The sequence below is a fragment of the Sinocyclocheilus rhinocerous genome, unplaced genomic scaffold (genome assembly GCF_001515625.1).
Source record: "Sinocyclocheilus rhinocerous isolate Xijiao unplaced genomic scaffold, SAMN03320098_v1.1 scaffold534, whole genome shotgun sequence".
Taxonomy (NCBI): domain Eukaryota; kingdom Metazoa; phylum Chordata; class Actinopteri; order Cypriniformes; family Cyprinidae; genus Sinocyclocheilus; species Sinocyclocheilus rhinocerous.
This window is the reverse complement of record NW_015646352.1, coordinates 2,507,027-2,520,705: the sequence shown is the minus strand read 5'-3', so window position 1 is coordinate 2,520,705 and position 13,679 is coordinate 2,507,027. Positions and strand designations below refer to the sequence as shown.

General features: G+C 35.3%; 4 protein-coding genes across 4 annotated transcripts in view; 3 read left to right on the top strand and 1 right to left on the bottom strand.

The window, feature by feature from the left end:
* The window catches only part of LOC107707409 (olfactomedin-4-like), a 4,568-nt gene extending 2,347 nt beyond the window's left edge, over nucleotides 1-2,221 (top strand). Inside the window, exons 4-5 of the mRNA XM_016511397.1 lie at nucleotides 1,106-1,259; nucleotides 1,347-2,221. Coding sequence (XP_016366883.1) covers nucleotides 1,106-1,259; nucleotides 1,347-2,221 — 1,029 coding nt within the window. The remainder of the gene's footprint in view (nucleotides 1-1,105; nucleotides 1,260-1,346) is intronic.
* A 1,461-nt stretch (nucleotides 2,222-3,682) lies between these two features.
* LOC107707519 (olfactomedin-4-like) lies at nucleotides 3,683-13,284 on the top strand. Its single transcript, XM_016511577.1, has 6 exons — nucleotides 3,683-3,739; nucleotides 3,894-4,016; nucleotides 4,125-4,340; nucleotides 4,732-4,882; nucleotides 5,182-6,011; nucleotides 12,792-13,284. Exons 1-5 carry the CDS (start codon nucleotides 3,683-3,685, stop codon nucleotides 6,009-6,011), a joined length of 1,377 nt encoding a protein of 458 aa, XP_016367063.1. The 3' UTR covers nucleotides 12,792-13,284.
* Nucleotides 7,650-9,998, bottom strand: LOC107707520 (olfactomedin-4-like). The gene is made up of 4 exons (XM_016511578.1): nucleotides 9,821-9,998; nucleotides 9,528-9,740; nucleotides 8,795-8,927; nucleotides 7,650-8,656 (listed from the first exon to the last, which is right to left on the bottom strand). Exons 1-4 carry the CDS (start codon nucleotides 9,992-9,994, stop codon nucleotides 7,845-7,847), a joined length of 1,332 nt encoding a protein of 443 aa, XP_016367064.1. The 5' UTR covers nucleotides 9,995-9,998; the 3' UTR covers nucleotides 7,650-7,844.
* LOC107707516 (olfactomedin-4-like) lies at nucleotides 10,818-13,284 on the top strand. Its single transcript, XM_016511575.1, has 5 exons — nucleotides 10,818-10,890; nucleotides 11,033-11,155; nucleotides 11,254-11,472; nucleotides 11,717-11,870; nucleotides 11,962-13,284. The coding sequence occupies exons 1-5, from the start codon at nucleotides 10,834-10,836 to the stop codon at nucleotides 12,789-12,791; spliced, it is 1,383 nt and encodes a 460-aa protein (XP_016367061.1). The 5' UTR covers nucleotides 10,818-10,833; the 3' UTR covers nucleotides 12,792-13,284.
* Nucleotides 13,285-13,679: the final 395 nt, after the last annotated feature.

Genomic DNA, 13,679 nt, shown 5'->3' with positions numbered 1-13,679 from the left:
GGAGAAAGTTTTTATATCATCTACAAAATTATCTTCCATATTAAGAATCCTATTTCATTGTTTTAATGCATAATAATTCACTGATCTTTTGTGGACTTACAATTCACATATAGGCCTAATATTTCGTGCTTAGTGAGGCTTTATTTGCTGAGATTTAAGTTTTAGGATAAAATCTTTAACTTGCATAATAATGCTTACTGTAGTTTTTTCTAGATGTTTGTTTATTCTAAATTATGATGTCTTATATGGTTTGTGTGTTTTTAGATGCTGAAAGGGCTCTTTCATAAAGATATGCAAAGGGTAAATCAGGACTTATCAGGCTTTTACAACAGTGTCATTCATCTGAACTTTTTGAATGTTTATATATATATATATATATATATATATATATATATATATATATATAATGAGAATATTTTATTTAATGTAATTAAAATATTTAATTTATTTATATTAATTAATGTTTTTTTATTTTCTGCAATGCTTTGTGATATAACGTTTGAAATGTATTACATTAAAGGGGTTGATGCGATTGGTAAGGGGCGTTGCATTTCCGACGCGTGCTTGTGGTGTTTGGCCAATCACAATGCATTGGGTCAGCTGGCCAATCAGAGCAGATTGCGCTTGTCAAAGGAGGGACTTTGTAGAAAACGAAGCGTTTGAGAGAGGCGGGGCATAGAGGACCTACAATAATGTACAGTATTTGAAAAATAATGTGTTTTTTGAACATTAAAGCATGTCAACATATTCTGTTACACCAAATACACAATCTTTAAAAAAGCATCATATGACCCCTTTAAAGAAAATATTTATTTAATTAAATTAAATTAAAATGTATATTTAAATTAAATATGAATATTTAATTAAATGTAATAAAATTCTAATTAAATTGAAATATATTTGTATTTTTTATGCTTAAATATTTTTTATTTTAATTAATTTTTGTATTTATTTCTGCAGTGCTTTGTGATAAGTATAAATATATGTCACGTCAAGAAAAGTGAATATTAATATTAATCGTAATGAATTAAATACTTCTTAAACAGAGATTTTTACATGAATTATGTGCACTTTGCAAATACTTATTTAATCCCTCATTCTACAGCTTCAGGATATGGAGAACACGATGACGGAGCTGGAGAAGTTTGACCACACGCAGGTGATGGTGAAACAGCGTGAGAACCAGCATATTAAGAGGGACCTGGAACATTGCAAAGCAGAACTCAATAGTACATCACCAGCCCCTACACTTTCCCCAGGTACATATTAACTAGTTTATCATAATTACGTAACCACAGCTAAAGCATTAAAATATTAGACTTACATTTTTGCTTCTATCTTTTTAGGTCACTGTGGTCTGGGCCGCATGGTCAACGTATCGGGACCTAAAACGTATTCCCTCACAGTGTACGGAACGTCCTACTCTTTTGGTGCTTGGGGTCGAGATGCACATCCTGCTCCAGGAGACGAGAACAAGTACTGGCTGGTGGTGCTGTCCAGTAGTAATGCATTCGGCAACTTTATCCGCCAGTATAATAGTTTGAGTACTATTATATTAGGTATAGGACCAACAGATACACACATATCAAGCTCCAATCCCACAACAAACACAATTCAGGGGCCAAACATGGTCATGTACGCCAATGCGCTCTACTATAACTGTTTCAACACATATTACGTCTGTCAGTTCAACATGACGACTCGTTCTGTCAGTACTGTGGCTCTACCTAGTGATACAGGATACAACAACAAGTTTCCATTCGCACACCTCGGCACAACATACAGTTATACTGATATGGATTTTGCCACAGATGAATCTGGGGTCTATGTTATATATGCGACCACAAACAACTTCGGAAATGTGATTATCAGTAAAGTCGAGACTAGTAACCCGCCAGTTTTGAACAAAACATGGTTCACTTCTCTTCACAAAAAGACTGTGACAAACACCTTCATGGTGTGCGGTGTGCTTTATGCTACTCGTTACGTGGATAAAGAAATAGAAGAGATCTTTTACTCCTATGACACCAAGACCAACGAAGAACGCTATGATTTGAGAATTCACATTAAGAAGTTGCAGACTAATATTAAGTATATGAATTATGACCCCAGAGATCATTTGCTGTATGTCTACAGTGACGCCTACATTGTGACATATGAAATTGTTTTAGCAAGTTCACTGAACTTGATTAATGATATCTTGTCTTTTATTCACCAATAAGTGTTATGATTTTACATATTTGATCATCTAAAAATTAATGTTTTGAAATCGGAAAATCATTATGTATCACATTTTGGTTCTTGAAATAAAATTTGAGTGAAAATATTAGTGCTTATTTACTACATTATACAGACATAAACACTACACACACAGATACATTTGCAGAACATAATGCTTATATTATGCTTGATTTAAATATTCATAGCTGGACGCATAGTGATATACGGCTATGTAATTTCACAAATTAACATTTCATATATAAAAAATAAATAAATACAAAAATAAAAATACAGCCACCTAAACAAAAACAGTAAATGGTACAAACAAGGGTATTGATAGCTGAGATGATGCTTCGGTTGTATTTTCAGTGTAATGTAGATCCTAAGCAGATGAGTACAAATTAGCTTCTCAATATTCAGTCAGTCTGTGACAGGACAGTCAGTGGAGGATCCTAGCATAGGCAAAATAGGCAGCAGCCTAGGGTGGCAACGCACAGACACTACTTTCTTCTCTTCTTTATACTTCATTTTAGGCAGTTTCTGTGATGTTACTTTAATGACAAATGTCAAGAGCACATTACTGTAACACGATTGCACATCTATGTACAAACAAAATTTCGTATCGTAAAATAATAATAATACCGTCTCATAACATATGCTCTCGGTAGACCTAGGTTCTGGAACACTTGTGCACACTCTGGTTCTGATTTTGAGACTTCCAAACCTCACAGCAGGGACAGAGCTATCTGGACATGATGGGGAAAAGAAAGGACCAACAGGTAGGCTATGACAGTCTGATGAGCAAAAGATCCTATTTTGAACCTGCCCGCAAACACTAGATGTTGCAAACATTATATAAAGCAACATTGCGGTGAGATCGTGAGGCAAGACATTTGTTTTACTTTACTCATGGATCAGCCAAATGTGTCCACAGAGATAAGACAACACATCCTCTCTTATTTCTTCATGCGTCATTTTTTTCCCACATTAATTTTAAACTGATCATTAAAAAAAAAAGTTTGGTAGAACTACTATTCAATAAAAAAATCAATTGCTAAAGGAAAACAAATAAAGCATTTTATAAGCAGTGATCTAAAATGCCCATTTAGGGTATTTAATGTAAAATTTACATTAATTTACTGTTAATGTAAAATTACACATTTTATTGCATTTTGCACACCCTATAAAAGCCTAAAAAAAAAAAGCTCAATGTGTTAAACCTTTGAACTTGAGAAATAAATCTTCAAGACACTGTCAGTCCAGTTCAGCATCAGTTAGACAGTGAGACAAAATGTGAAAATTAAAAGCAAACTCTGTTGTAACAGATGACCTGCTCCACCCAAAGATATGAAGTCTTCTCTCTCACTTTCATCAGTTATTTCATCATAATGATATGGCTTTAAAACTCTGCAGCTTCCAGACAAGTTGTTTAAGATTATAGTGTCCCTTTGCAGCTTTAGATATGAGTCAGTCCTATATATTCATTTTGATGATTGTCATCCCATTAAGTTTCTGTCAGGTAAGGAAGATAAAGTCATTTACATCAATTATTACTGATACCTTATTTCTCCAAGTGCTGTGTCTAATATATTGTTATGGAGAAAGCATTGAATTAAAAAAAATAATAATAATTTTAATGTATCATTCAATTTCCTGTGATTCGTTCATCACAGTCAGGAACAGGGAATGAATGTGTGTGCGATCTAAAAAATGCAGATCCTCCTTTTCCTAAAGATGAACTTACAAAAGTAGAAACCACAGCCTTGAAATGCATAGGGAGCATCACTTCAGAAAAGGTCTTTTTTTTATTTAAACAAATTTTTCTTTATATTTCATTCAAATGAATTCTAAAGAGTTTTAGTAAATTCAAATTAAATGAATAATGTTAATGTAATTATCTGCAGATGACAGACTTAGACAGACTTGTGTTGGGTCTACAACAACGTATCAAGCAACTAGAGGACGATGTGGTCATGCTGGAAAAAGAAAACAGCAATCTGTATGCGGCTGTGTCTCTGCGCATCATTGAGTTAGAGTTTGCCGAAATTCAGGAGCTCCTCAACAAACTCAACAGGACCACCAGCGATTACCATCATCTAGGTGTACAGGCTGCAGCTCAGGTGAGTTGCTGTACAAAGAAAGTTCTTCAAATTTAAAACAAATCCATAGAATCATTGCAATGTAATGTATTCACATAAGAACACAAAGAGGAAATTTAAAAAATCATCTAATAATTTAAACTATAAATGTAAATAAAAGAAATACACACAAACAACAATAATATAAGCTATATATTCGTTCAAATAGTGGTGAGATATAAAGCAATGTAAAAAAAAATGACATTGTAAATAATACTGTATGTTAATATAAATTGTGATGCCTTTAATAATTAGTGTTATCTAAATGGACATAATAAAGGATGGGATGTTGTTGCTGTTTTGTGAAACGTTATTTCATTACTCATTTTTTGAACTGCCTAAATTCCTCTTATTTTCCCTCTTTGTCTTAAAGCTTGAAGATATGAAGGACACAATGGTGGAGTTGGAGAAGTTTGACAAAATGCAAGTGATTAAAAAGTATCGAGAGAACCAAATCAAGAAGACTTTGGAACAGTGCAAAGATGAGCTCAAGGCTTCATCACCGCCTCCTACAGTTTCCCCAGGTACGCTAAAGACCACTCACTTTTTTCCATTATTAGCCACTAGTGTTGAATAAAAACATTGTTTTCCGATTATCTCTTATCTTCCTTTGTACAATCTTAATATCGACTATCAGTATTTCCTGCACTGCTTGTTAGCGGGGGCGCGAATCTATGGTGTGGCTGCTGAATATAAAGCCACATGATAAAAGACGTTACAATTCACCCCAATTTGCAGTAGAAGTTGAACGTGATGAGATAAGAAGGGTGTGTATTACAAATAATGGCTATTGAGTTTTTCTGTTTTTCTTCTGTGTTTTCAGGACGCTGTGGTCTGGGTCAAATGGTAAATGTGGTGGGACCTAGAACGTATTCCATCACGGTATACAGCACCTCCTACCCTTATGGTGCTTGGGGTCGAGATGCAAAACCCGCTCCAGGAGACGAGAACAAGTACTGGCTGGTGGTGCTGACAAGTAGTAATGTATATGGCCACTATGTCCGCCAGTACAGCACCTTGAGTACTCTTTTATTAGGTATAGGACCAAAAGATACATACATATCAAGCTCCAATCCCACAACAAACACAATTCAGGGGCCAAACATGGTCATGTACGCCAATGCGCTCTACTATAACTGTTACTATTCAAACTCCGTCTGTCAGTTCAACATGACGACTCGTGCTATCAGTACTGTGGCTCTACCTAGTGATACAGGATACAACAACAAGTTTCCATTCGCACACCTCGGCACAACATACAGTTATACTGATATGGATTTTGTCACAGATGAATCTGGGGTCTATGTTATTTATGCGACTACAAGTAACTTCGGAAATGTGATTATCAGTAAAGTCGAGACTAGTAACCCGCCAGTTTTGAACAAAACATGGTTCACTTCTCTTCACAAAAAGACTGTGACAAACACCTTCATGGTGTGCGGTGTGCTTTATGCTACTCGTTACGTGGATAAAGAAATAGAAGAGATCTTTTACTCCTATGACACCAAAACAAAGGAAGAGCGCTATGATTTGAAAATAAATATCAAGAAGATGCAGACTAATATTGAGTTTCTTAACTATGACCCCAGAGATCATTTGCTGTATGCCTACAGTGACGCCTATATTGTAACTTATGAGCTCATTTTTCAGTAAGTCTCCAATGACTTGATTTGAGACAAGGGATATTGGCTGAATCCTATTTCACATACTGTCTGCACTATATAGTATGCAAGATTACAATTGGTATCCCAAAGGTACAGTATACTAAAAGGTTTTGAGACTTAGCAACATGCAAAAGCTTACATGCAAAAACAAACAAGGGGACTGTGTTATCAGAACAATTGTATGATATTATGTCCAATTACTAGTTTCCTGTCTTACAGTAATTTCAAAAGTACTTTCCTATCTCCACTTAAGCACAGGTTGAATGGTGGGGGAGGGAGGGAGGGGGGTTGCAGGGGTGGTAGGTGAAGGTGTGAAGTGCAGATCAGAGCGGATGGGGGGTGGTAGACGATCCTTTTCAAATCTGCAGTAAAACACATTCAGATCGTCAGCCAATTGTTGATTCTCCGCAAGCTGTGGGGGTGGTGTCTTGTACATGGTGATGTTCCTCAGACCAGTCCATACTGACGCTGGATCGTTTGCTGAAAGCTCTTTTCTCAGCTTTTCTGAGTAGTTTTTTTTTTTTCCTGTCTTACAGTAATTTCAAAAGTACTTTCCTATCTCCAGTTAAGTATGTACATTTACTGTAAATAAATATGATTTTACATATTTTAAATGCCAGAACTGCTTGTTTTGTGGAGGAAAAGCATGTGTTTTTTATGTACTGCACATTTTGGTTTATGAAATCAAATCCAAATTAAATTAAATGTTAGTGCTGGAAAACCTACAAACACAGATGCAAGAACATGCTTACATTGTGGCTGATTTAAATATACATATGCAGAACATGCTTACATTAATGCTGATTTAAATATACATATGCAGATTTCAAATATTAAATACACACACAAACATGGTTTATGTAATATTCCAAACTTTCCACATATTAACCTTATTTTACTGCAATTCACAAATATGGAAAAACGAATTTTCATTGAAATGTAGGCCTAGATCGTATTGGGTCCTGCCGCTGCCCTCTGTTGTTTGTATGCAGTGCTGTCATTTCGGTTAAAAGTTGTCTCTAGGCTACCTGTGAAGGTAAGTCTCCCAAGCAACAAGTACCTGAAATTAGCTTTTCAATACTCAGGCTGTGGCATGACAGTTTGACGTGCCACAATTACTATGTAAAAAGCAGGATTATGCGTTATTTTTATTCATGTCCAATATTTTACAAAATTAATTTTGTGTTTAATATTATCACTTTAAAATGATCTTTTAACTACCATAATACAATACACGATAGCATGGAGCTCTGAACTTTTCTTCTTACCTGAATGCGCATGCGCACATCTGCACACTCTGGTGGGTTCCCGACATTTTTACGCACAAATCAAAACTCTACAGGTCGTAAGTTTGTAATAAAAACTATTACCTCACAAATAGTAAACCGAAATAATCAAGCATGTGATATTTTGATCTGGCAAATTTAAAAGCCTTCTCTTTGCAGCAATGTCGGATAGGATAATGACTTTCGAGTGCCATATAGTGTAATGACGTTGCATTTTGGCTCTTGCCAGTACTGTAATGTTACAGTACTGAAAGAAATTGTGGAGTTTTCAGTACAGTAATTAGTAAAGTTGTAGAAAAGGTGAGTTTAAAAAAAAGAGAGACTGACAGAGAAATGCAGTATAAGCACATTTATTGTAATGACAAAATTAGACAAATTGGTTCATCTGACTCAAGTACTTCAAAAGTCTCACAATCACATAATGATATAGCGTAAAGCTTTAGTTTAACCACTGTGCCTATTTTGAGATTTTCAGCATGCTGTGCAATTTGGACTTTTGGATTACATATTTTTTATTAGCTGCGTATGAAAGACCCTCAGTTAAAGGTGTTATATGCTAAAAGATAGCCATCATTATACATGTAAAGTCTCCTGTCAACAGGATTGTAGTTCAGATTGGCTATTCCAGGAGAAACCTTCTCAAAAGGCAAAGAAAGAAAGTTGATCTCTTGACCAGTGGTTGTATCAAAAGCATAAAACACCTCTTCTTGGTAAGTATTAACATAGCGTGTAGCATACAGGACCCCGCACACCATAAACGTGCTGGTGACGGACCTCTTGAAGAGATGCGTCTTCCAGGTATGTGTGATATTGAGCGACAGAGGATCTAAACGGCTCACAACAATGTTGCCGTGGTTCTCCTCGGTGGCGTATATCACCCACACGGCGTTCTGATCAGCCTCCAGGTCGATGTCTGTCCAATCACGGCAGCTGTAGTAGCAGAAAGGGAACTTGTTTTCGATTCCAGCACCATCCAGTTTCATACGCTTGGTTGTTTGTGTCGTAATGTTGAAGCTGCAGATCTCAGCGGTGCTGTAGCATTGATAAAATACAGTGTTGTCGTACAGAATAGTCCCAGAGCCCTGAACAGCATTCTTGTGGCTGTAGGATGATGCAATGTTTTCATCTTTGTAGTTCTTGTTGGCCATGAAATCTTCGTATGAGTTGTACATCCTGACTGTGCTGCCATGCTGGTTTCCGCTCACCAGACAGTGTTCCCAGTAGCGTTCCTTACTGTCCCGTTTCGCATCGCGACCCCAAGCACCTGAGATATAGGACTTGCTGATGGAATTGAGCTTGGTAACAACTGGAGAACTTATGTTGGACATGATACGCTGATGACAAGTGCCTGCAAGTGGAATCGTATGGATTGGTCATACGTTTAAGGTAAGCATTTTACTGCCTATTTCATGAAAATCCATCAAACCAATCTTCACAACGATGTTAAAGGGCACCAATGAGACCACACTGAAAGTTGTGTACTTACTTCTGAAGTCTTCAGGTATAGTTTTACAGGTTTGCACTCGGTTGTTGAGGTCACGTAGCCTCGATTTCATTGTCTCTAGATTGAAGATATTATTTTTGTACATGTTCTGGACGTCCTCCTTTGCATTAGTCAACTGAGAGGAACACATAGGATATAATGGTCAACATATCTTTAAATACATGTTTGTTTTCCTTTTTTTTTCTCGGCTTTGTCTTTTGTCATCTTCAGTTCATCTTCATATATACATATAACTTAAATGATGAGTAAACCATAATCAAAAGATATTTTCTGTCACTTGATTTTTTTGAATAATGACTTAAATTTCAGTGTTTCTTACACTGAAAACAAAACTTTCATCGTATGGCTTTTCAGAAGACTGTTGTTATTGTTAACTAAAACTACAAAAATTGTGTTCAGTAATTGAAATAAAGCTAACTAAAATCAAATATAAATATAACATGAAAAACTTTAAATGAGAAATGTTACCTTGGAAACTAACTGAAATAAATTACTAACATATAAATAATAATAAATAAAGCTAAATAGAAATATTTGAAAAAAATAATGAAAGGCAAAAACATGTAACAAAATGACTAAAACTGAACTTAAAATGAAAACTCAAAATATACAAATAAAAGCTAATTCAAAATAAATGCTATTATATAAATAATACCAAAATAACACATTTTTTCGAGACCTGGTTATTTGATGTAGGATTATGAGAAAGATCTACCTCCTTGAGAAGGTCATTTGTCTCTTTGCTGGGGTTTTTATTGTGAGCATCTCTGGCAGTATAATACATTTGGTCAAGTTCCTGCATCAGCTGTTGCAGGTGAAGAGTGTTGTACAGGCCGTTTGTGTCCAGATACTCGAAAGGTTTCAGGCGGGCTTTGATGTTCTTAAGACTGAGTTCCATCTTAGGCATTTGTACATTACTGTCCTTTATCTGAAAGTTACACCGCAGATGAGGTCATTGCCATTACTTTCTTTTAGAAATGAATCTAACATGAATTGAAAGAATCTCACCTTATTATGAAACTTTATAAGGTTTTCCTCACAGGTCTGGAGTTGATTTTGAACTCCCTCAAACCTCACCGTAGGAAAAGCCCAGATAGAGCTGCTTAATTTACACACGCAGGAATCATCCTTCTGTTCACCTTGAATTCTCTGAGCCTCGACAGTCACCTGATTTACACACATAAACACATTTACTGCACCAAATGATAGTGGACGCAATTCTGCCATTTACTGAATAATTGTGTTTAATGATATTGAAACAATTATATGATGACTGTTAATGCATAAGTCACATTTTTTAATACATTATTAAATTATTTACTAAATTATCTCGATAATTGTTACCTTTATTAATGCTTTCGGAAGTAAAAAAAAAAGTGAACTATTATATAACCTCAGCAATATCCACAATCAATAAATTAAATGAAATATAATAAATATAAAAAAAAATTAATTGAACAATAACAATAACAATTCAGCATATATATTGTATAAAAATAATGTAAATATACAGTAAATAGCTATAAATACAAAGTAATTTAATTCCAATAAAAAAAACAACTTTCAGTTAAGACATTAAAGAAATCCAGAACAGGTAAAAGATGGGACTTACTATGACTGTGAGGACCAACAGGTATGACAGCATGATGAGCAAATGACCCGAAAGACTAAAAGTTCTGCTTTAAACAATGCAAACATTTTGATGCTACAAACACTATATAAAGTATAACAAAAGGGAAAAAAACTGTAAAATTGTGGTCAGACAGTGAGGCAAAACTAATGTCGAAACGCAGTTAGTAAACAATACAATTTTCCATTACTCATGGACCATCCAAAGGTGTCCACTGAGATAAGATGATGATTGCATAGGGTCTGTTGCTGCTTCACCCCCAAAAAATGAAGAAATCTGTCTCGGTTTTTTATCAGATATTTCACCATAATGATATGGCTTTAAAACTCTGCTTCTGCTGCACAGTAGTAGTTTATTCTGAGGTTATAGGCTCCCCTCTCTGCCTTCAGACATGAGTCGGTCTAATATATTCATTTTGATCATCACCATCCCTCTAACTTTCTTTCAGGTAAGAAAGATAAAATCCTTTTACAATGAATAATTACTGACACTGTCTCATATACTGAGAGCACATGAATTCTCAGTTTCAGAGTATTTCAGGGTATTGGTTGCTGTATACAATTTAATTTCCCATGATTTGTTCTTAACAGTCAGTGAGTGGGAAAGACTGCGTCTGCGATCTAAAAAATTCAGATCCTGCTTTCCCCGAGTTAAAACTAACAAAAGTAGAGACCACTGCCGCACAATGCACTGGGACCATCACTTCAGAAAGGGTCATTTTTACTTTTATTCCTAATTTATCTGTTGTTCAAATAAATTTTAAAAATTTTAAATCAAATTAAATGAATAATGTTAATGTAAATATCTGCAGATGACAGACTTAGATAGACTTGTGTTGGGTCTACAACAACGTATCAAGCAACTAGAGGAGAATGTGGTCATGCTGGAAAAGGAGGATGACAAGAATCTGTATGCGGCTGTGTCTCTGCGCATCATTGAGTTAGAGTTTGCCGAAATTCAGGAGCTCCTCAACAAACTCAACAGGACCACCAGCGATTACCATCATCTAGGTGTACAGGCTGCAGCTCAGGTGAGTTGCTGTACAAAACAGCACTTATTATTGTAATTAGTAGTTTTAATAGGCACAATTGTTGTCTTAAAAATAATACTTTACACATTTTACATTTACACAGCACTAGTAAAATTGTAAAATACATGCAAATATTGTAAATAAAACTAAATGTAATAGGGCGTAAACATAAAAAAACATCCAAAATGTACGTATATAATATAATAAGTATAAATGAAAAATGTAAGTGATATTTTTAATAAAGCTTGAAGATATGAAGGACACAATGGTGGAGCTAGAGAAGTTTGACAACATGCAGGTGATAAAGAAAGATCGAGAGAACCAGCGTGTTAAGAGGGAACTGGAACAGTGCAAAATTGAGCACAAGGCTACATTACCACCTCCTACAGTTCCCCCAAGTACGCTAAAGACCTCAATAGTCCCTTAAATCAAGCTTCCTGGGCATTTTCATTATTAATCAGCAGAACTGCTTTTCTTCTGTGTTTTCAGGACGCTGTGGTCTGGGTCAAATGGTAAATGTGGTGGGACCTAGAACGTATTCCATCACGGTATACAGCACGTCCTACCCTTATGGTGCTTGGGGTCGAGATGCAAAACCTGCTCCAGGAGACGAGAACAAGTACTGGCTGGTGATGCTGACAAGTAGTAACGTATATGGCCACTATGTCCGACAGTACAGCACCTTGAGTACTCTTTTATTAGGTATAGGACCAAAAGATACATACATATCAAGCTCCAATCCCACAACAAACACAATTCAGGGGCCAAACATGGTCATGTACGCCAATGCGCTCTACTATAACTGTTACTATTCAAACTCCGTCTGTCAGTTCAACATGACGACTCGTGCTATCAGTACTGTGGCTCTACCTAGTGATACAGGATACAACAACAAGTTTCCATTCGCACACCTCGGCACAACATACAGTTATACTGATATGGATTTTGTCACAGATGAATCTGGGGTCTATGTCATATACGCAACCACAAGCAACTTTGGAAATGTGATTATCAGTAAAATCGAGACTAGTAACCCGCCAGTTTTGGGCCAAACGTGGAAAACCTCTTTGTACAAAATGACTGCCACAAACACCTTCCTGGTGTGCGGTGTGCTTTATGCTACTCGTTACCTGGATAAAGAAACAGAACAGATCTTTTACTCTTATGACACCAAAACAAAGGAAGAGCGCTATGATTTGAAAATTAATATTAAGAAGATGCAGACTAATATTGAGTTTCTTAACTATGACCCCAGAGATCATTTGCTGTATGCCTACAGTGACGCCTATATTGTAACTTATGAGCTCATCTTTCAGTAGGTCTTGATTCAATACATGAGAATATGGCTCCTTCCTGTTTCACATACTGTCTGTACTGTATAGTATGCAATATTAGAATTAGTTATCTTATGGTTAAAAACCCCAGATAGTAACAGTAGATAGCAATTTCTCAAAGTGTGTATATTCTACTAGTTGCTAACTTGTTGTTTTTTTTACATTTACTGCAACACAAAGATTGCAACAATTTTAAGGGGTCTATAGTATCAAGACAATTTTATAAAATCTTGTTGTATACATATGATTACTTGTAACCTATCTTGCCATTCAGTACATTCAAAATTCTGTACTTTCCCCTTCACCAGTGAAGAATGTACTTTTACTGTATAGAAGTATGTGAACTGAAATGCAGCTTATGAATTTTTTTTTTCACTATGAATACTCCTTTAAATGCTTAGCTTTGTTACGTGAGGTGAAGAAATTCACAAATGTATCGCAAATTTCATTCCTTGAAATAAATTACAGCAAAGTTTGAAAAATGAGTGTGCTGGAATACTACTATAGACATTACATTACTTTCATTTATGCATTTAGCAGATAAGGGAAAAAAGGTTTTGTTAAATCATACTTATGACATCAAAGGCAAAGTTATGAGACAGTTTAAATTAAAAAAATTAGATAAGTCATGGCATGAAAGTTATAATTATTATATAAAAATCTTTTTTTACTTTTTCTCAATCTCATAATTTTAGCTTTTTTCTCATGGCTTAAACAATTTTGACTTTTTATCTCATAATTTCAGTTTTATTCTCTCATAATTATGCTTTGTCATTTTCATCATTTTGACTTTTTGTGATAATTATGACTTTTTATATCATAATTATGACTGTCATAATTTTGACTTCTTATGTCATAATTATGATTTACCAA